Raw genomic sequence first — 23,242 nt, 5'->3', positions numbered from 1 at the left:
AGATTACTTTCAATAGTAAAGTTAGTTGCCTACACAGCTTGATATTGGCTACCGACCTCACTGTGTGTAGCATCGTGAAGTGTGTCATTGTCACAATGTTAGCGCTGCCGGCAGTGTTACTACCCTAGGGTCTGATCGTCTTCCTTTTTGACCGTCATTCTGGACGCCTTGGGTCTGATGTACTGTGCAAATGGCGTTTATACTTTATGGTAGTAGAAACATGTATGATGGTGTCAGGAAGCGCCGAAGCAAAGAATACTTGTAGGAAAAGCAAGGGAAAATGGAGCAAAAGAGGGAAAAAAAAAAGATGTAAAGCCAATAGGGTAAAGCGAACTCGCACCGTTTCAAGCCACCCCGTGGCCGTCCCGCCCCTCCTTCTAAACTGTTGTCTCAGCACACTGTCACCGCAGCCCTCAAGGTTCTCTTGGAGCTCCGTGAAGAAACGTTACAAAGACAACAGATGGATTTTAAAACCAAAAACACCGTATCTCGTGCAGAGAGGCCTGTGGGGGTTCTGCGGTGACTTCACCAGCGCACCTACATGGTACATTTTGCATTCTTCCACTGAAGCCAATCAACAATGTTACTGGCGCCACAGCTCCTCACTTTGTATCTCTTCGTATCCTCAGTTTGAGACCCGGCGACGTGATGAGGCACGTGCTTATGGTAGGCACTACCTGTTCGTGCCGTTAGCGAGTCAACCTGGAAGTGTAGCATTGCAAGAGAAAACGGTCGACAGGAAAAACTGAACAAGACGGAAGGGAAGACTGAGGTGATATTGTAGGTACGTGCACATCATTGCACTCGGCGGGGCTTGCCCAGGCGGCCAGACCTGGAAATGAATACTTCAACCGTTGATAATCCCACCCCGCCCGCCGTTTCCACAGCCGAGACTGCCACCCTCTGCTGTCGAGGTGTTTCTCATAATTCAAGAGTCTCCACCTGCCCCAGCTTCATCTCCGTCCCTCAATCGGGGATGAAGAAAAACACCCGAGTGGTGAGCTTTCCTGACTGTCATGGCCGTTGAAGTAGGTGCTATCTCATAGTCCGGTGCGGATCCCGGAGCCTATTCTTGGGAGGAGTAGGGCCAAGCGGGGGCGGGGCTTTCTTTGCGAGACAGACCAGTCGCATTCTCTCAGACATTGGGTTCCCATCTCCCCGTTCCTTATTGGCCCGTCGATGATCCTCCTCTCATCGTCGCCGTGTCTCCTACCATGACGGCCCCAACCTCCTCCGGACAACGGCGCGCTGCACCGATTGCGGATCCAGATTACGGAACCCACTTGCGGTATATTGTGGATCACCGGATTGCGGCATTGCGGATTCTCCGCAAAAAAAGTGCGGCTCGGGGAGGGGATTCCCTGGCCTGCCCTTCCCTCGTTTGCGGGCTTTTGGCAATAACAGCGGACGGACCCCATCCCCTTCCACTTCGGAGCAACGGTGCAATCTGCTACAGCATGCACGCTGCCGGCGCTCCTGCCCAATCTTCCAAAGCTCGCAGTCTCTTCATCCACTATGGTCACCTGGTCTCACTTTCAAGTCTCAACAACAAACTGCCGTGGTTGCTCTCCTCTTTCCGATTTCACGATGCCGGCATCTTCCCAGCACAACCCCGCAGCCGGCCTCCGAGGGACTGCCTCCGCGGGGCCCTAGTCTCCATCAGCCCGCCCGCCTTGAATGGGCTCTCTCCTCGCACGTCCTCCACAGGCAAGCGAATCTGCGAGTAAGGTCCGGTTACGTCGGCTTCGCTTCGCCCTCTTGCGCCAGAGGCCGGAGGCCAGCAATGAGCCGTGTACATTCTTTAAACTTGCCATCTGATGAGACATCATTTCCCGTTCCTTAACCTCCAGCGCAAACATTAACCTCGAGATTAATGCTCTAACCTTGTGCCAGGTTTACCGCCGAAGAAGCACCTACGGGGTTAGCGTTTTGTTTAGCACCTGATAAGCTAGCTAGGTAGAACATTTGATCGACATTGTGATGGATGGACGGCGCCGCAACGGTTCGGGCTCCCAAGTGCAGCGTAGCTCCGAAGTGAACTGCAACCCAAATTCAGATCGCCAAAGTTGCAGCAGAGGTCGAATCGCTCACCATTGCTTATATAAGTGTTCCATCACCACTTCGTCAGTAGCGTATGTCGATATCATCCCGCCGTAGAGTAGTCAGGTCCTGCATTGCTGCAAAGAACTGCGGCTCGCTTGCCCTCACATCTCGGCCCGGTTCATCCTGTCGTGCTTCATGTCGCTGGCGCTGTTGACATCATGGGCCCTTCACCGGTTCCCATTATAGGGACCTGCGTAATCATTCACTATCATGCTCTGTCATCAGCCTGTCGAGCCTGTTGCAGATAGATCCAAGTCAACCTTCTCACCACATCAGGCAATGCTACCAACCCTTTTGATGAGGATGGTGTGGGTTGCCTGGTCTTGCGCAGCATCGGATAGTACCAAGATTATTGTATCCTCATCAGGTACGACAATCTCTTATGGCTTTGTTGTGGTATGGTATGTATGGTATGATAAATCGCCTTTGACCTGTTGTGACTTTAGAGCAACACACCATAGCAACTTGGTTGATGGTGTGCACACCCATGCGGTTAAGTCTCGATGCCGATTTCGCACCTAGCTCTCCGTACAGCATCTCGGAATATCGTAAACGATGCCATTCGCTTCTTCCCGCTTCCGGTTTGTTTTCTTTTGCGTTCTCGCATGTCCCCTCGTTTTCGTACACTGTCAATACGATTAGTCGGTTCCTAACATCAATGTCAAGCAACGTCTCCCCTGTCAGCTTTCGATAGATTCAATAACGGACCCCTAGGTTTACATGACTACCGTCATAAAGCCGTCCGATGATGAGGTTGTATTGGCATGCAGTCGCAGGTGAGACCGTACAGAGTGGTCGCGACAGCACCGTGACGGAGACAACTTTGCAGACAACTTGTCCTCTTGAAGACCAATATACGAGGTACCATCGCGGTTTTTTTTGAGATGGATTTGCTGTCGCCCAGTCCCTGTTTTGGTGACGCCAATACATATATGTAAGACGTGAACTAGTCGATGCTGTGCGTGGCGCGAGGATGGCGAACGAATCTTCAGCACGATCACCTTGGTGGTGTCGCCGCATATTTGAAAAGCTTGGTTTCCTGGTTGTTAAGGGTAGCAGACGGAGTCGGTTCTCCACGCAAATCGCGGCGGGAGAAAGTGACAAAATCGAAAGTACTTTGAACTCACCCGAGCACGATGTTTACCATCTTCGTTCGGCATCTTCTCCACAGGATATTTCCCATGGACAACAGCACCTCACTCTTGTCATTCCTGCCCCATTCCCCTGCCTGTTCACCACTTTCGTCACACTGCCCCGATGAGTTGACCTGAGACCCAGACCTAGACGCGCCATGAGTGGCTGGGGTTCTTGGGTGCTGACCTCGAACTCATGTGGCCTTCCCGAGACATTGGCACTTAGCGCCGCTCGACAGCGCCAAGTTTGACAGAACCAGGCTTGTCAGATGTCGGTTTGCGGCATTGATCGAGCAGGAAGTCATGGTCCAGGCCCTGGAAATGACATCTGGGAACTTGTCGGAAATGTGAAATAAGCCCCACCGTAAATGCTCCTGTCACAGGCACGCCTAGGGGTCCGTTTGGTGCGAAGAATGCGACTTCGAAACCCTGCTAGCCACCCCCGTCAACAATCACCACATGAAGTCTCCATTGAGAAGACGCAGGTCCGAGAGAAAAAGGTTAAGCGTGTTGTGGATGCAGAAGTGTGCGGGGCCAGCTTGAGCGCCATGTAATCGAAGTCCTGCGAGAAGCTAGAGAATTATTTCCGTGAGTGTCCTCAGCAGAAAAGCGACGTTTTGACAAAAGGAAATGGAAGGATCAAGAGACATCACCAGTTTTCGACATCCAATGTCACCTAGGTACAGTTACTGTACAGCGCATCAGCGAATGGCAGGCCCGGTGTCTACGCAGTAAGGATCGTGCTGGGGTTATTAGCTGTTCTAGGGGCGATGTAACACCCCACGCCCTCTTGACGCGATCTAGCTTTCACAGTTAGCTTGACTAGGCAGGCCAAGCCACGACGATTTTCAGACTCTACCGAAGGTCAAGCTTCGGCGACGTGATTGGTGCTCAGCAAAGGAAACGTTGACTGGATCCAGTATCATGATTTTTTGCTGCCTCCAATCGCTGCCCCAAAGGTAGGCTCCAATTGTACTTATTTCTCGGCTGTGTGTTGTCGTGGGTAGGGTGGGGAGGCGCCATGCGGAGGCAGAGAGTTTGTTGTTGTGATTACTGTGTACACGTCGTCGCCTTGGAGGCTGATGTCTGGGAGTGGTAACCGAACAGCCGAAACAGTGCGATGGGGTGAATAGCCGAATAGGAAGGAGGAAGGTTCATGCTAGAATGAACTGTTAGCGAGATCAATCATCAACAGCTCTACCTGTGGCCAAGACGGATATGGAGGGAGAAGGGAAACACTGTAGAGATGCAAGCTTTTACCAGCCATGGTGTTTTCGGTGGAAAGGATTGTTCTTCGGTACAGTAGTGGAGGTTGCCTTGTGTGGGCTTGGAACCGAAGTGGAAGCGACTCGAAATGCAAGTTGTGACCGGAAAAGTGGAAGGCAAGGACCGTGGAAGAACGGAACAGTTTCATCCGTCAGTGAGCATACCTAACTACTTACTGTCCCTATTCATTGAATCGTTCGTCTGATAGAGAACTCGTGAGAAAAAGCAGGGTTTGAAGACGGAAATTTTCTCGTTCAGTGGTGACGTCTCATTGATGCTGTTGTGGGAGAGGGCGAAGAAAGGAAGTTGCGAGGTCAGTGCCAAGACTTGGGGTCGCGGACTGGACATGCCTCGAACTTGTAGGTCCTTGTACTGTGTAGGCAGGTACTCATCACTGCTGCATTCCTTCTTCAAGCTCACTGGACATGTATCTCGTATTTTTTGAAGGAATACAGCAGCCAGGCAAAATGCAGCAGGCAGCAGAGGCAGGCAGTGCCTGCAGTTCGGCCCAAAGTGACAGATTGTAGGCATCTGTCAACTCCATTTCTGTTGAATGGAATCCTTTACACTGTAAACTGCTTTGAACCCGTCATGATCATACAAGAGATGAGAAAGTCAATTTCAGTATCGCGTCGATTGTGTGACCGTAACGAAGCCACGGCCAAGGCCCCATGACGGGAAGAACATGCACGTCATGCTTCACCGCGGCTATAGACGCAAGATGGCCCTGCTGCCGCTTTCGGCTTGCTTGATGCCGATTGTCGAGCCGTTCTCGTGATAATTAATTTCTTCTTTGCGGGGCTGCCGATCCCGCCCGCCTCCTCCTTGTAGGTGTTGTACATACGTACACACAAGATGTGCTACACGTACATGTATATGCGCTGGAATGGAGGCCGCTGCAAGATGCCCGTGTCAAATGTCATGAAGATGGCAAGTCAAGGGACTCTTGTCAGTCCATCCGGAACACAGGGACCTAGGGTGAGAAGGAGGAGGGGTTGGGCTAGCCGTGCCGGCAATCTTGATTCGACCAAATATCAAAAGGTCCGGTCCCCGTTCGGGGGCTGCGGATGGTGGCGGTAGGGCCAGGAACGGGGATGGGACCAGGGCCAAAAGGCAAGATTTGCCAGGGCAGGGGAACTAAACAAAAGCCGGACGATCTTGGACGAACTCCGGGCCCTCGCTTGAGCGGGGCGATTTGGAGCAATTAAGATGGGGCATCCGCATGTAGAGACAGAACTAGAAATCGTATGTCCGTAGGTCGTTTTGCCGTTCGTACCATTTCCTCCAGGTTTTGAAATCCGGGTTGATGGCCCATCCGAGCTTTGGACCCTGTTGTTGACTTTCTTTACCCAGTATTATGATGGTATTCACATGCTGTCTGCACCATCAAACTCATCTGCTCGATGATGCCATAACATCACAGCAGGCTGACTGATAATGAGGGGTTTTGCACTATTGACAACCATCCCTGGGAAACGGATACGTGGGTAGGATACCCCAGCCTACAGGGCCATCACGTCAACCGAATCAACTGATCGAAATTTAACGCTCGACTAAAACGTTAGCCAAAACCGGGGTGGCTTTTGTGGAATGTGATCTCAAAAGTCTCCTTGTTAGACTTATATGGCATTTCCCCTTGCAGTCCTGTCAGCCATGCCGTGTAACGCGCCCTGTTGGTCGAACGCCCCTGTTTCTTTTGCTTTGAAGCATGATGGCTTGCAGTTGACCTGTTGTGTGACATGATCATGCCCGGCCATCATGTTTTGAACACAGTCAAAACGGTCTTCTACCGACACGACGTGTACTACGTGGTGGTCGGTTGGGCCTTGTATCCGTATCCGGTACTCTGTGCATTTCCATCTCATGTCCCGATTAGGAAGCTTTCGACCCTTTGATTGGCCAGCAGCTTTGTCGAATGGACTTCTTCCAGCTCGTGATCGGCACAGCTTTGTGACGCCTCACTTGGATAAACTGCGGTGGCATGGGTGGAAGATGGCTTCCATCGAGGTAGTGTCTAGGGTAGTGTAAAAATCAGACATCGCTATTGTGGGAGCTTCCCCGTTGTTCTATCAAAAAAGGTCTAATACTCTCTTCTATGCTCCCAACCCCCCATGGCTCTGCCCTCAAACGTTTGAGGGCTCAGAGGATAATCATGAATCCTGTAAAACACACTTCCTATCCAGCCTCCTTGTGTCGAGGCGTAGACAGAATAAACCAAAAAACAGATGACCCTTTCACGGTGTCCGTCTATATCCCAAAATGAGCGTGAAAAGATGAAATGGGAGAACAAAAAAGCCAAAATAACATGCACACTTTTTCCCAGAACCGTCTCACCCATCGCTGTGAGTTTTGGTCGCTCATTTTCCCAGCCAGTCCCTGCCCCCGCATGCCTGCCAAACAGAAACCGAGAAGGGAGTCAAAAGCTCCCAGCAAACCCGAATGCTTTTGTATACAACCATATTCCAGGTCTTTAAAAAAGCGCCAGCAACAAGCTTTAAAACCGTTGGACAGCGGCTGGCCAATGCAACTTGTTCTGCCAGAAGCATTACCCTTCACAACTTCCACCCTGCCCCTGTCCCCACGGCTTGACAGAGAAGACACGAAATCCATTTTCGTCATTCAGTCATTGAATTCGTAATCTTCATAATCCTGCCAGGCGACTCAATTGCCGCCTGACCAAATGCCCCCATGGTCTGCCGCCTGATTCGGCGGATGCTGTTGCTTTTAGCTATACGCGCAAGTGCAGCAGTGGAAGCAGCAGCAAATCAGTACCGTTAACCTTGCAAAGATGTGTGTGAAAGGTCTGTGGGTGCAACCGTACATCCACCGTTGGTGTGTTCGCAGTTGTTGTGCGAAACTAAGGTGCTGGTGGTAGTCAGGCGTCGACTCTGCGTGGCACCGCCGGTCTTTCGAGAACCCTTTGAGGGCTTCTCGGACAAGTCATCCAAGCCTGGTCCGGATGGTGTCAACATGGTCTGGCTGCGAGGAGGCTTCTCTTGCAGACGGAACGTATTGTGCTCATCACCATCGGCGCGGCTTCCCCATGAAGTCTGCGAGGCGTCTTCGGTTAGTCTTGTTTATCGCCCATGTACGCCGGTTCTTTTCGGAGTGACTTACATGTTTAAGTGTGAAAAGAGCGTATAGCTTGATGAGGCCATGGAAATATCCAAAGAGAATTGAAACAGGCAAATAGATAAGGTCTCGTGGGTTCTTGCGGAAGAGTCCAACCAGCTTGACGACCTTGGTGAAGCCAAACATGAAGACGATCTCGGCCGCCAAAAGAGTGTACCGATCGTTGTCGTTCCAGCCCTCGGTGCCCCACCAGCACGAGATGAGCAGGAGCGGGTCGACAACAAAGGCCAAGGACGTAAAGGTTGCGATGTGGAGAGCGTAAGTGCACCATGGTTGTTGACTGTTGTTGAAAAGTGTTGTTAGCAAGAGAGACAGGGGGTATGGGTGGACAGGGGCGCCTATTGCGGGTGGGGAACAGGGTCGAAAATGGGAGCAGGGGTGATGATGTGGTGGTGAACACAACACAGTCGTGCACAGTGACCTAAAAGGGTATTGCTAGTGTTCGGTTGGGAGCGGCTCAACTCACGTAAGCACGTATCTCTCGTGCACAAGACTGGTCCAGTTGCTTCTCCAGTTGCTTCTCGCCCAGCGGGAACACTGATAGAGGAACTTGACGCTGGTTTCCAACGTTGTCTCGATCTCGCACTCGGGGTCATACTGGATCCAGGTCTTCCACTGGTGTGCGACCAACCAACGAGTGACATAGTTGTCGTCATCGGCGTTGAGGATGTACTTGCCCCATTTCTCGCTCTTGAAGCCACTAAGAAACGGGTAGCCCTTGAGGATGTTCGAGCGGTAGGCACCGGTGCGTCCAGACATGCAAGAAGTACCGCCGTCGATGTTGTGGGTGGCTGAAATCTCAAAGTTGCGGCGCTCAATATACGCCGCCCCAAGCCAGTTGTAAATGCGAGTAGTGAGGTCTCCATCGATGCGTTTCACTCGCTGGCAGGTACCGACTCCGCCGATTCTTTCGTCTTCAAATGGGGCAAGGAGCCAGGGCATCAATGTCGAAGGCCACTCGACATCATCGTCGGCCATGACCGTGATTTCTGTTTCGACATGGTTGTCTTCCAACGCCTTGCACACCTGCAGTCTTTTGTTTGCCTTGTCCACATGAAGGACCTCGATCTTGATGGGGTGATCGCAAGCTGGCTTTTTCAACGTGGCCGCCATCGCTTCGAGCGACTCATACTTATTCCACGTGGTTACGAGTATAAGCTTGGCAGGCTTGCATGCCAGGATGCTTTCAAGCGAGATTCGCAGTTCCTCGAACTGGTTGTGGATTGTGGGAATAATGACAGTAACATCTGCCGAGGTGAAGGTCGGGTCCTTTTTGGGCTGTACGGACTTGTAGGTCCAGTGACTGACACAGTGAACGAGAAGGCGCACATATCGATGGAGCCTGGGTGAAGCAGTTAGCACGCGCTGAGGCGTGGTGGATGGGTGAGACTGGAATTGCACAAGTCAAGCATACCATATGACAATATGGAAGTAAAACCAGAATTTGGCGGACCACACAAAGTCCAAGTTTGGTATTATAAAACCCATTAACTCAGCCATGCTGAGAGATCGATGCCCGGAAAGGAGCAAACCAAACGTGTTATGGAGCTGCTCTACCCAAGGAACCCAGCCCGAAGATAGCACAATTTGTGTAACCGGAAAGAGATGTCCACAGCAGATGGGCGGGTAAGTGAAGAATCTGTCGCTGACGTCCGAGAGATGACACTAGAACGAAGGATCCGAAGAGAAAGTAAGACCGAGGCGGCAGTTGCTGAACTGGAGAAGGGGACAATGGTCGAAAATGTAGTTGGAGCTGAGAGGTTTCTGTGATTCTTTCCAGTCTTCCGGGACAGATTGCTGGCAAGCTTGGTTTACCGGGTCGAAAGGTCGAAAGGTCGAAAGGTCGAAAGGTCGAACTTGATGGGGTTTTGATAGGGCGAACTCGTCACCACCGGGGGATAGAGGTTTGCCGTTCTCGAGCGAAGGGTGGGATAGCGAACGACAACAAACGTTGGTAGGGGGAATAGCCCTCGTTAAGACAGGCAAATCAATGCTTGACTTCCAGGAGGACCCCTAAACTCAGCGTTTGATGATGGGAATGTAGGGTGATATAAACCGAATATGGAGGAGGTTAAAGCAACAAGGTCATTGACGAAACCAACTGGTCTGTCCAAGACAATGAGAAGAAAGAAGAAATAGGCTAAAACTGTAAGAGAAGTTCAGAAGTTCGGGGTCCAGACGGGGAGGATGGGGGGAAGGGGGACCAGAGATATATAAGAAGAGACAACAGGCAAGACGAAAAGAGACAAGATAGGACGACAGCAGCCATCCCACAACGGGAGACGGGAGACGGGAGCTAGAGGGGAATCGACGACGCGCATTGGAGACTCGGTCTCTAGCAGACCCAGAGAGGTGCAGCTCTCGACTCCATCTCCATGCTCTGAGAGGTCGACGGTCCCATCATGCACAGCACGAACATGGGGGTGGATGGGATGAATTGGATGTGACTTTGGACTCTGGGCTGGTCTAGGACGGACCCCCAGAGCCGCGGCATGGGAGGGAGGGAGAGAGTGGAATAGTCAATGGATAAGTCGGGGCATGTTGGACGAATGAAGAGGGGGCATTGAAACTGGCTGATACGACCGTGGTGCCAGCGCAAAAGAGATGGGAATAGTACCTATGTAGCCCGAGAGACAAGGAAGTTTAGAAAACGAATTTGCATATTGAGGGAGAGTGGAAAGAGAGAGGAATTGGCAGGTAGTAGGTAGAGAGGCAGCAGTAGCCGAGTCGGAGTGAAACTGAAAGCTCCAGGGCAAGAGCTAAAAAAGGACCCATGGGCTGCTGCGGACAGGGCCAGGGAACAGAGTGGAATAGGAAGATGGATACACTTTTGGCTAGGTGTACTGGTCCTAGTCCTGTAGGTACCTGCAGAGTAGCTCGAGTACAAGTACACTGGCTTCCATTGTGTTGTGAGTGTGCGAATTGCGACGGCAAAGATTGGACGCAATCCATCCATCCATGGTTGTGAGCGTGATGGTGAGGGATCATGATGGTGCGCTGCAAAATGGCGACCAAGAAGTGGAATTGTGGAAAGGCAGTAATTTCTCTCAGAGTTGCAACACAACGCTGCTTGACAGGTGACTCCGTGCGCGCAACGAAAAGGGAACCTGAACCTTCCATCCAAAGTACAACTGAGCATTTTGATCTGTCTGTTTCTGCTCATCGCTGCTGCCTCTTCAGAGGTCTAAAACTTTTGGTTTTGTGGAGTCCTTACCTAACCTTCCCCAGACCACTCCTGTTCTGGCTTAGCCTGCTTCTGGTCGTCCCGATTCTTCTCTCGTGGACTCGACGAATCTGCGGCCAGAACGGCGAGTTGTCGACGGCGCAAAAAGACTTTGCGAACTTGCGAGTCGGGACAACACGCAGTCATGAAGTATTCATCGCAGTGCTCAAGGCGCCTCCGTTACATGCTAGGTAGACCCTCTGTGTACATGCCGGGACGCTTTGGTTAATCATCGAATCTCAAGATTAAATAAACAGCCCTGTCAAGTGGAGGAAAGGGCAGTTTGTTTCAAAAACAGGCAAAACCATTTATAGGGTTCATTAATTCATCTCCCAGCTTTTTTTTCCCTTCTCAAGTTTTTCAGTCTGTCAAGTGCCCCTCCATCATGAGAGTGCCAAGGCTGGGGTGACACGGACCATCAGAAAACGGGGCCACCAGGGCTATCAGGGTCGTCAACAGATGTGCTCCTTCCTGCAAGAGGAGGGGCGTGCGTGTAACATGTGCAGGTACACAGTGAGGTGCCCTTCCTCAACCAAACACTCAAGGGAAGGAAACGGAACCCACCACACTGCCGTTCACAGATTGGCAAGAGCAATGGTCCCATTCGCGCAACCCTCATCACTTCCACTTCTGCGGTTCTGCCACTCTAGCACTGCACCTTTCTGCATCACCGAGAGCGCTCGCTACTGTACAACCTTCATCTGCCATTCGGCCAGTCGCAACCACTGTGAGCCCTGACATCCATCCACACAACTGAACCGTCGAGATACGGACGGCCGGCGAGCCACACCACACCACACCACACCCACACCCACACTCCCCGTTCAGGATTCCAACGGCAGGAACGGGCGATGCTGCAAGATGAAGCCGCCGTGAAGCCGCCGTGAAGCCGCTGAGCCCTGATCCAAAGTCAGAACTCAATCCCCCGCCCACGCTTGGAATTTGATGCCGCTCGCCACCAACTACCACCAAATACCACCTCAATCTAAATGTCAACGACGTCTCCCGCCCGCCATCCACATGCCAACAACAGCCCGTCTCAGCCCATCCACTCTTAGGCCTTCGTCCGGTCTTCGGGAATGTCGCCTTCAAGGACCCTGGACTGGACTTTGGAGTGTCTGGCATGTCTGGCGTGTCTGAGATGCCTCGAGCACTTACTCTCTCTCCTCTGGGCCAATGACATCTCCCCCATTTTCCCTCGGTTCTTGTTCTTGTTATCCCTTGTCTTTTTCGGCCTCGCCATTTGTACCACAAGCTGCTGTTCGGCAACAGGACGTGATGGCTTGAGCTCAAGCCCCAGTGTCCTCCGCGGTGGCCCTATACTGTGCGCATCTTGCAATCCGCGAATCAACGCTCACGATGCTGCCTAGAGATTATATTTCCCCCAGGCATGGAGACATGGAGACCCTTGGAAGAGGGCTTGCGGTTGAGCAAGACCTAACGAGACCCTACAGCAAGGTGAGTGGACTTAATGCAGCGTCCAATTTGCTGTTCAGCGCCCGCCTAACCCCGCCATTCACAGGTATCTGACAAAGAAAAAGACAGTGGACGAGACCCTCTCCATACACTACAGCTGCGGATTCCTTGCGAGGCCAGCGACAAGGCCGGCCGCGGCATAGGTGGTGACGAGCTGTCAACAGCCCAGCTGCTGTACGGTGCCTCTACGAAACAACCGCGAGGCGTTAAAATAGCTTGGACGGACCTGCGGAATCGTGTCCCTGGCCCACAACCACTGTCAACAAGCAGGCAAATACCTGATTGCTACTTGGCCGTACAAGAAAATATGGACGATACTGGAATGTGATAGCACAAGGTTCACAGGGTCGGCCTGCTACACGTAGGCCCTCCACCTAGGTGCTCCCCTGACTGCGGTGTACATACCAATCCTGGCGGTGGCCCTCAAACCGATTCCGGAACAGGTGTCACGGCAACACGGCTCGGGCCATACCGAGCTCGACACACTCCTGATTTACTGTTCACCGACAGGGCCCGGCCTGGAATTCGTCAGTCCAGCATCCTACAGTTGTCCGTTGTTCACAAAAACGGTGTGCGAAAGCATTTGGACGACGCTGGAGATCCTGAACAACTCATTTGCTGCCCGGCAAAACTGTGCTAGTATTTACCATCTATTCCGGCCCTGGATGTACCAAGATACTATTTTGGCTCACAACCGACTAAGCATTGGTCAATCATGGGCTTCCATCGACGATTGGTTCGCTCCGATACTCTCCGCACCATCTAGCTTTGCACACAGTGTACCTGGTTTACGATACTCACCCATCTTTTCCCGCTACCCGAACGGCGTCCTCACAAAGCTCCTCACTGGATTGCGTTGCTGCCACATCTTGACAGATATATCCTCTCTGCCGTTTATGACGAGCGTTGTCTGACCGTCATGGTGTATTCACTTCGATATGCTCCGTTAGCACTTCGCCGGTGTTAGCATGAAAGCGAGTCAGAAGAAGGTTCCAATATCAGCCTAGAGGTGCTTCGGTATTGTGGATCTAGCCCAGGGTTTGCCGGTAATTGCCCAGTGTCCCAGTTCCCAGCGTTCTCAGCGCTCATGGCTCATGCTGGTTAGGACGGGGTAGCTCCGTGCTATGCCGGGGGTTGTAACCGCTAGCTACGTAGGTACTACGCCAAACTACTAATAGAACGGCCCTGAAAGGCGGATCGGGTCGAGCCTCAAAGTGGGAAGCAAGAACGAGATAAAGGGATATCACGCCAACCTCCAAATTTCCCAGTCTCGGCTTGATCAAAGCGACCATAAATTACAAAAGCGCACTGCAAAGACGAAACCGGTGAACCAAATCAAGTGAAATTAACGGTTGCACCAACGTTCCATCGGTCATGGTGCGTATTGCCGCGTTCCTGGATCATGAAGACCGAAAAAGGGTCCCGGCAAACGAACGGGGTGGCTTGACATGACGATGCTACGGTCCCAGGATAATCCTTCGAGAAGTGCGGGTTCATCAGCTGGGCGAGCCAGGGTGACTCGGGCGGACACAAGCCTCAACCTTCCAAGGATCCTGTTCATAACGGTTTCCCCAGTGTCCAACATCTGTCGTTCGAGCGGTACCCAGGTAGAACCGCACACCAAGACACAACCAATGGTTAACCAACTTGCCCCGACCTCTGTCCAAAATTCGGCGCACGGACGGTATGTTGGAAAGAAAAACGAAGCAAGGGTGCCTGTTTTCATCGTCTGATCCCCTTATCCCGCTCTGGACAGAATGTCAATCCTACGCCTATCGGCCCTCAAGCCTCCTTGTTGCAAAGCAGGTCGAAATCAGGATGGGAGTGATGAAGGGTGCCGGCCCATGCAAGTATATCTTGTTCCAGCATGACACAATCCGAGGAAACCCATCAAAATCGTCTATCTTGCATTCGCAGCAGATTGCTAGGTCGCTCAGCGATGTTGTATGCATGACAACCACTTTCTCTGCCCATCAGGTTGCGCCAGGAACGAAGAGACGTCATAGGTCGATACGTCCCGAGTGCCACTCCTGTTGCGTGTTGACCTCTATTCTCCCTATCCTGCGCCCGCCGAAGCGCAAGGGCCATGGAGGATATCGGGGTCTCCTTTGATGAAGCACACATGGCAGGAGAAACAACGCAAGGCGGATACTTTAGCCAAATGCGTATGGCGCCTATGATGGCCATGAGAATGTTTGTTGCAAGGTCCCGACCCTTGCTCAACTGTCGTATTTGGTACGTACGGAGAAGCTCGTCGGGTCAATACATCAAGTTGTAAAGCAATTTGCCAACCGTTGAGGTACGCCTGCTCTTCTTTTATCCAAATAATGCCGACTTGTGGCCGACCATAAACCAAGTGGTTGAGAGGGACATCAGTATTGATGGGGGTCGACGTTAACTTATGACGCCAAATCAGGAGTCCAGTCTACCCTCATGGACCACGAACATTGCGTATCTTGGCTACCTAGCCGACCTCCCTAGTCTACCATGATCCGATTTGAAATGGACAGGACTCGCGCCGACGTTTCAACCGAACCAGTGGCTGACACCGGCTTGACCAACTATCACTAGCATTACGATTGCTGTTCTGTCCACAAAGTGAAGAAAGACCGATAAGGATACGACTTACCCTTCGGTTCGAAACGACACATATGACAAGCAGCGGGAACAGCGTTATCGGACGCTGGCACATCCCTATTGGCGGCCATTTACTTGTTCAAACGTTGCAGAGGAAGGGGATAGGGCGTACTGTAAAGCCCAATCCAAGTTTCACTTTATGGCCCTCAGAAAACAATGTTGGGACAAGACCTATCGCCGCTAACCAAGATTATTAATGACACAATTCACTACTCAAGATTGCATCATGAAGTTGTACGGTACCAGAAATAGTCTGTCTGCGGGAAGTAGACAGACATGCACCAAACAGGCCTGAAGTTTGACGATTTCATTACAGCATATAGTACTTCTATGGCACTCGCAACCCCCGGCTCAGGCTGCGGACCAACATAACACTCTCTTTCCGCACGGGACACAACGCTGTTTTCTGCCAATCAACGGAGCCAAGGGTGTTCGGGCCGGAAGCTGAGTTGTCGGTTTTGCGAAGCTCTTAAAGTCTGTTCATCGACAGTCCTTAACGCCAACTCATAGCTTAGGTTGTTCGGACACGAAAGCGACCCAAACTTCAGGTTCTCGATATCTGGCCTTCTGGATTCCATCAGTGAAAGGGGCACCGGTCACAACTGCCTGGCAAAATGAGAATGTCTGGAAAGACACATCCCCACCATGATTAATACCCCAGTACATCCGCCTTCCTTCCGGGCTTGGAGGTTGCTTGACCTGTAACTCGGCAACCTTCAAACGAAAGGGGGTTGACGGAAGGCCCAAAAGACCCCTGGTGAGTTCAGGGATCCGCTATAAGCAGACCCTTTTCTTCAAGGGATACGCATCGGTGATGGTGGTGAAGCGGCCGGTTGTGCTCGCCGATACTATTTCCTTGTCTCCTGCATATCGGGCTCCACGTAGCTGGCGAGACCCGGGAGGAGGCCGACGCCATGCTAGCAGCAAGGTACAAAATACCGACCACTCGTCGATTCTCCCGCGGTCACGGATTCCGGACTGTGTCGTGTGCTTGCAGAAACGGGATGGAGCATTCTGTATGACACCGACGAACAGGCTGTTTACCGGCACCCGGCTGGTCAATTCTATCCCTGGGCATTGGTACCAGCTCACTTAGCATGCTGCCGGCGTGCTGACGTGCAATGCGCACACCTGCCGCCGCACCGCAGGCTACATGGCACCATCTTGCCAAAAGACCAAAAAAAGAAACGAAAAATAGCTGCGGTCGTCTGAAGCAGATCAGCGTTGGCACCGCGGCGGTTTCCCTCGCCATTTGCAGCCTACGAATGGTTATGAGCAATGTTGGCTGCTGCATAGAGAGCATGAATCGCTAGGAAGCCGGCCTCTATCGGAAAGATTTGCACCTTCTCACCAATTTGCACGATGATGAATACGAACCAGTCCAGCATTCCTTCCGGGGAATTGAACCACATTGCGGCGGCCCGAAATCTAGTGGCGTTCTGTTTTCGGCGCTCTGCACTGCGACTCGGTCGCCGTGTCAAATCGGGACGGCACATTTCGACTTTCTCGCGAATAACTAGAGGGGATGCCCGGATATATACAGTGGAGCAACCCATTCGCCAAGACTAGGCCGGCAACTCTCCGATACAGATTGTTACCCTGTTGTGCCTGTGCCGCACATAGATTCACCTCCGTTGTTCAGCTCAGGGACCCTTGTTGTCGCCTCTGCAGCCCTGTGGCGGTGACCGCACCGCGCCGAGCCGGTCCGTCCGATCTGGATCGGGAATGGAATGTCATCGTTGTCAGCGAAAACGCAAAACATCATGATATTCGTCAACGCGGACGCTTGGCAGGTTACAGGATGAAGCCGTGTTTTGCCAGCACGGCGGACGTCGGCGAGCTGCTGTTTCAGATTCGGATCAAGACACCGTTGCAGACAAGCTGGACAAGTTAAAGAACTTCGGATGGGGTTCGTCTACATAGGAGACGCACCCAATGGGAGCATGCTATGCGCCGGGCAACATTCGGTCAGCGAAGAAACCCTTTTTGCAGCCGTCGATACACGCACCCCGGTCCAAAAATGCACTGCTTACTAAAACTGGACTTGATGTTGTCCCTTTCCATGTCCGAGCTCATTCAGTAATCAACTTGCAAACAAGGATTTAGCCTATATCTACAAACCGCACTATGGGTGCTATGGGTGCTATGGGTGCTATGGGTGCTATGGCACCGTTAGATCAACAGATACAAATGATGAGCAGACAATCCAAAGTGGCCTCGCGGTGGCCAGCCTCTGTCAATAGCCCATTACTTGGGTTATACGTTCGGTTATCGAGACTGGCACCGGTTTGAAAAAGACTGAGCGACAACAAATGATCACTGGGGTCAGTACCAATCATTTCGGAACATGCAGTTCCAGATTGCCCTGCAACACGGTTATCGAAACCATAAGCCTCCCGGACCGTCAACGCCGAAACGGGACGAGCATCCGCCTGTCCCCAAACATCGAGTTTCCGGATCGATTTGGCTAACGCGCTCCGGAATGGTCAACGGTATTCGCATACCCAGTCTCGCCAGTCTATCATACGTGAAAGAGGCTCTGTGGCGACCATGTCTTAGTTGGCACGTGGCTGTTCCCTGCTCACATATCACACCCTTCCCAGGGAACAACTACCTATCTGCTGCGGGCTGATAGGTTGTTTCTGTCCAACTTTCTCTTGGCCTGTATATGGACGGCGTTGATCCATGGCTCCTACCATAAGCCAACGCTCCTAATGAGTTCCCGGCAACCAGACCTATCTAGGGCCCTAGTCTACGTATATGCTAAACACCATCCGCGCCATGACTGGTACTATACAAGGGCTCACCGGTCCATGAGCGGCAAGCCATACTACCCTCGCAAAGAAAATACTGGATCTGGTGCCATTTGGAAGCAAGTTCTCGGGACGACGGACCTCTGTTTGACGGACTACTACTAGGAACCGGTCTCCGTGATTCCGGAGGCACATATCGCTGTTTCCCTTGTTTGGCATCGTGACTGCAATAATGCGGTGCGAACAATCAAGGGAACTGGTGGTCGTCCCTAATGCAGAAACACTATCCTGTTGTACTTGGCCGTCAATTTCGCCAGTGGTCACTTGTGCCGATATTCTTCGAACTTCAACAATAAGTGGCATCACCTTGAATGACGGCGATATTCCGGAAGTTTAGAAGGATGTACGCGGGTGGGCGATTTTACAAACCTTGCCACGCGGCGATATCCGGAAGCTGAAGATGTTGAGACAATGCTGCCTCCGTTCAATGCACGCAACATGCCCTAGTTTCTGCCAACGCAATGGAAGCTCCACTGCCGTCATAGCTTTCCACCAGTTGCCCCTGTTGGGCGTGGGAGGTCAGGGGTAATGGACATGCACTATCTCCCATTTTGGACTGGCGTGGTTCCCTTTTAGGATGCGTGTCGAGGACGCAGCCAGGGGTGACCTCCATCATCGTCAGCAATGTTCGACCGCAGACGACAGTATTGGATGGATGCACTACCCGTGCTTGAGCAGTCGTCAGTCGAACGGTACATACTTGGCAGACTTCAGTTGACAACTAAGAACCCAACCCACGCGCGCAACCGCGATATTTCCAACAAAAGGTCGACGGGAAGACATGGCTCGCGGAAGCAAGATCGGTCTCCCGGACGATCTGCATGATGCACATTCAGGGCGCTCAGGGCCTCGATGCTGTTTCGATCCATCCGGCACAAGTCAGCGAAGTTTGCTCTTCTTTGGGCTAGCTGAGACTGAGAAATAACACAACGCCCCATTCACGTTAAGGGGAAAGACGGTGAATATCCGACACAGTATCCTAAGATGCTCCTGAAAAAAAAAAATGATGGAAATGATGGATACGCTAAAGTGACTTGAAACGTCCTCCCATCCCACTGCAAGAATAGCATCTACTGCATATCCTGTGTGTGGATCACAAATTCGTCCCTATTTGTTTTGTTTCATGACTTGTCTAGTCTCGAACTCATTGCTGAGAGATACCCCTGTGGTTCAGATGCGATACTGTCCGATCCTGTTTTCGTATGCGCCTTTGAGGGAAACGGGATCTAAGCAGATCCTCCAGAATTCTTTGCCCTGCGCCATGGAATACTGCAGAGCCTTGAAACTTCAAGGCCACAGAAGTATGGCCTCGTCGGCTGAAAGGCTGGCCAGGAGCTGTACTTGAGCTGCTTTCTTGATTGGATCCTACGACTGGCGGTCAACGAACCATACCCGAATCATCGAGTCGTCATGCCGATTCAGCAGACTTCTGGCGGACCACTTGGCCAACTCATCGAGTGGAATGGCGTCGAACTGCCCAGGTACCGAGGTGGGCTCCTCAAGAATCACCAATGCAGGATGACCTGTCCCCGCTGGGAATCCATCCATGCCAGCAGCTGGTCCTCATCGATAGCACATGTGCCTACACAGAGAGGCGAGATCCCTCCTCAGCCCGGCTCGAGTGACGAATTTACCCTCCGTCTCCCTCCTAGGCACAGCTGGTCTCCTGTTTCCCCATATTTAAGCATGAGATTGACATCTGACACCGGCATTCCCTTCAAGGCGTTCCTTCTCTGGACTGCAGCTATCAGCTATGGGTGTGGCCTCCTGTGGCAAGCCGATGATACCAGCAGTCCACTTTAGTGGCTATGAGCCGCTATCCTTTCGTCACCAGGTGGCCATCTCTTAGCCCCTCGTCTTCCAAGATTGTCTTGAACGTTCTGTCACTTGTTTGCCTGCCATGAAGGAAACACTCCCACCAATCTACTCGACCTAAGGACACTCGGAGGATTCCGACGGATTCCGAGGTTCAAACTCTGGCTCTTCGAAGCTTTTCAGTCATCACATGGACCTCGTGTGACCACTGGTGCGAAATGACTTGGTTCCATCCCGGTGTTTTCTCGGACTGACCACCACGACTGCGAATTCCTCTCCATTGGCCGGTTCGATGGGGACCCTCTCAAGATTTGCTGCTTCCTCTTTGTTCTAGCAACACCACCTCTCGAGTTCTTCTGGTCCATAGCGGGATTTGCAGGTGATATTCTTGCCTCCATGTTTCTCCTCCTTCCCCTCCCAATCCTCGTCCTGTCGTTGAACCCTGTCGAGCTTTGAAGACCATACCACGACCAAAGTATCGCCACCCTGAGCAGAGCCCAACCCCTCAACTATTCCCTCCTTCTGTTTCGGATTCTCGCATGCCGGAGCCCCAAGATACGTCGAGACCCCACCGTCGCAGTGGTCTAGCCCACCTCTGAGCAACGGGGTCATTCCCTTTTGAGGGAGGTAATTAGGTGATGATAACCTTTCGTTGGGCGTATTACGGGCCGCGCGAAAGGCCATGGCCGGCTAAAAGAGAGGCACATGGGCGTCCGAGAGCATTCCTCATCAAGGACTGGCTGAGAGGTTGGAGCGCATAGGGATGTGCGGGGATTTCTATGGCTTGGTGGGCAATCCACCCCGCGCCAGGACGGTGACTGCGTGCCGACTTTCCCACGCTGGATCCATCTAGAGGCAGTTCTCGCTGATATTCGGTCTGTTACAGGTGGCCTTGATAGGGACTGGAGTGATAGCATGCAGAGCGTAGGATCGCGGGGTGATAGAGATACCTCACCTGGACCTCATGGCGAGTGATACCCTCGACGTTGACTCGTCCACCAAGAAGCTTCCCCTGCTGCCTTGCCATCTGGTGGAGCGGATGAAGGGGGCAAGTCAGACCCTTTCGCCAACCAGATTGCGGAACGGACCAAGTGTATGGAGATGCTCGTCTCGAGTGTAGAGGCAGAGTGCGTCCACAAGCTTTCGCCTGGCAGTGGCTCAGCGTCTGTGTCCTCCTAGGCCGAGATGACGGGTCTCTATTACCGCTGTTGGATATAAAACGAACCAACGAGATACATCCACGAAACAGGCACAGGTATCGTGAGAGGACGAAGGAGGAGAATAGCAAGCATCAAGTGGTGGCATGAATAATGTCTACACCTAATGACTGAAAATAGTTTACCCAGGTCAACATCCACAGCCGTCCTTGTCGGGAGATCTCGAGAACCAACCAGACGGGATGGACTAGTCTAGCGGTTGATGCCCAAGACTTTACTAGGACAGCAATCACACGACTAGTCAATGCTAGCACTATACCATCGACACATCTACCTTCTCTTTTTGGTGCTGATCAGACGCATTACCAACGGTGCGAAATGCCCTTGGATCCGCATCATCACCCAGTGAGTCGGCACTTTTGACCATGGTTAGGAACGGATGGTCATCACCGAACCGGGTCGTCCACCCGTGCGGCTCTGGGGGAGGCGAAGGAGAGCCACCTGGCCAAAGGCTCTCGGTTAAGATAGACTGAAACAGCGTAGGGTGGAGGGACGTTGATCACCGAGCCGAGCAAAAGATAACGGTGGTCTTACACCGCGGCACACCTATTCTAGGAACCCTCAAAACGGCCCCCTTCAAACGCTGTGGTGGTAGGCATCCGCACGAAGAGGTAAACTGATATAACAACACCCCCCACTTGAGGACGTCCTTGTTATGCCGAGACGGATTGGCGCGCGGAGAAAGCTACGCCAGGAGTCTAGACTGATCCGAGCCCGCACATAGACTTGTACACTTCACAGTGACGGTTTGGCTGACTTGTGACTTGTCGAAGTTGGTCTGATTCGACACTGTTTTGTTGTCTTCGTCATCAAAACACCGACACAGTGATGGATCATTTCATTCACGGTGATAGAGTCTTGCGAGTTAGTTTGTTGCTGGGAGTAGGGATACCATTTGCCGCCTTGGATCTTGTCTGTGAAGTGAAATGTTGTATGAATCCACTGACATTCAGTAAGTTGTTTTTCATGTGAACTTGGCGTACAGTATCACAAGTCAACGTATACTACATTTCCGAGGACTGGGACTTCTACAACAATCTTGATCTTCGTCAAGGAACAAGATGAGGATGTGCCAGGAAGCCTTTGAGGTTGTGCAAATTATATTGCAAACAGGCCATCGTGATTGTCCAGTCGATAGTGGTGGTATGATGTTTTGAAAAGGTCAAGTCGGATGAGAATGCCCCTGGACTTTGAGGGAAGCCACGTACGTCTGACCTTCCGCTTCATATGACACTCCTTTCTCTCCCGAATTTCCTATGGAATCCTCTGGGTTTCAAGTACTACAAGTACTTGGGTTCCTTTTCTCGAAACAATGAGTATAATCATCTTCACGATCTGCCCCAGGTGTTTTGGATTTTGGCACAACAGGTGCATAAGAGAGTAGTTCAACCACTGCGCGTTAAATTGTCAAACAAAACTGAACTGAAAGCCCAACCCGTTCAATCTAACAAGGTAGGTAGGTGCTGCCTAAGTCCTTATGACGTTCAGGCACGTAGAACTTCTGTCTGTTATAGTGAGCTGCGCCTTATATCAAGCCAGTTCACTTCGTAAACTCCCGCCAGAGGGCAACCACCATCGGACGCACCTGCCCTTGATAACCGGAATCAATCAATCGAGGTCCGAAGTAGGCAGGATCTCCCCGAGACCAGATACTAACTCAGATACGTAGCTCACTCAACTGGCCTCATTGACGGGAGGTTCTCTTCAGTGTAAGGTAGGTACCGTTCGCCCCTCCTGTCCGGTTCACAAAGAGGTCTCGCGTCCGACTCGGGTTGCACGTCGCGAATTCCTTTCTGGTAAGTCTGGGGATTCGCGTGTCGACAACTACTTCCTTGTTCCTTTCCCGAGAAAGCAATAAACACTGATTTGTTTTTCTTAAGGATCCTTTTCTTTTTTGTTTCTGCTGCGGTCTCGGCCAGAGGATGTAGAGCTCAACAGGGATGTCTCGAGATTTTCTCAAGGGTGAATGATTGCTCCGTGAGGCAAGAGCGGCCGACCTACCTACCTGCAGACATCATGTCAAATTCACTGGAAACCTTCCAACTTGAAGATCAAGTTGACCGGGAAAGTGAAGGGACAATGCTTGTCTTCGAATTGGGAAGTGGCAGGGTGGATTCAACAATCTGCGTCACCGTCGCTTTCTATTGCAGCCACTGTAGGTAGTGACGATCCCGACCAGAGCAACTTGAAGGAGGCATGTTGCGCTTTACCAAATTGCAACCTCATCAGCGACACTCTCACAGTCTTACTTTGTAACTTCCTGATCGACACTTTAAGAGACGGCCTCTCTGGTGACTGCAATGGCTTTTACAATGTGAGTGCCTCTCTCTCTCTTTTCTCGGTTGCTAAGGTAGGCAGGTACCTTTTTTTTTTAAATTACTACTTGCTCACCTGCTGCGGTTTTCGGTATCAAGAACGGAGACTGAA

General features: G+C 51.9%; 1 protein-coding gene across 1 annotated transcript; it reads right to left on the bottom strand.

Moving 5' to 3' along the window:
* Positions 1-6,315: 6,315 nt before the first annotated feature.
* Positions 6,316-11,080, bottom strand: SMAC4_00190 (uncharacterized protein). The gene is made up of 4 exons (XM_003351600.2): positions 9,049-11,080; positions 8,101-8,976; positions 7,620-7,914; positions 6,316-7,552 (listed from the first exon to the last, which is right to left on the bottom strand). Exons 1-4 carry the CDS (start codon positions 9,132-9,134, stop codon positions 7,277-7,279), a joined length of 1,533 nt encoding a protein of 510 aa, XP_003351648.1. The 5' UTR covers positions 9,135-11,080; the 3' UTR covers positions 6,316-7,276.
* Positions 11,081-23,242: the final 12,162 nt, after the last annotated feature.

Source organism: Sordaria macrospora, chromosome 1 (assembly GCF_033870435.1).
Source record: "Sordaria macrospora chromosome 1, complete sequence".
Taxonomy (NCBI): domain Eukaryota; kingdom Fungi; phylum Ascomycota; class Sordariomycetes; order Sordariales; family Sordariaceae; genus Sordaria; species Sordaria macrospora.
Note: the sequence above shows the minus strand (reverse complement) of the source record. Positions and strands in the feature narration are given on the sequence as shown.

Bases quoted from the DNA above. Each gene is read 5' to 3' on its own strand.
- SMAC4_00190 (XM_003351600.2), bottom strand. From the start codon at position 9,134: ATGGCTGAGTTAATGGGTTTTATAATACCAAACTTGGACTTTGTGTGG. The intron at 8,977-9,048 runs GTATGCTTGACT...TGCTTCACCCAG, and splicing joins TACTTCCATATTGTCATATG to GCTCCATCGATATGTGCGCC. The intron at 7,553-7,619 runs GTAAGTCACTCC...GACGCCTCGCAG, and splicing joins CTCTTTTCACACTTAAACAT to ACTTCATGGGGAAGCCGCGC.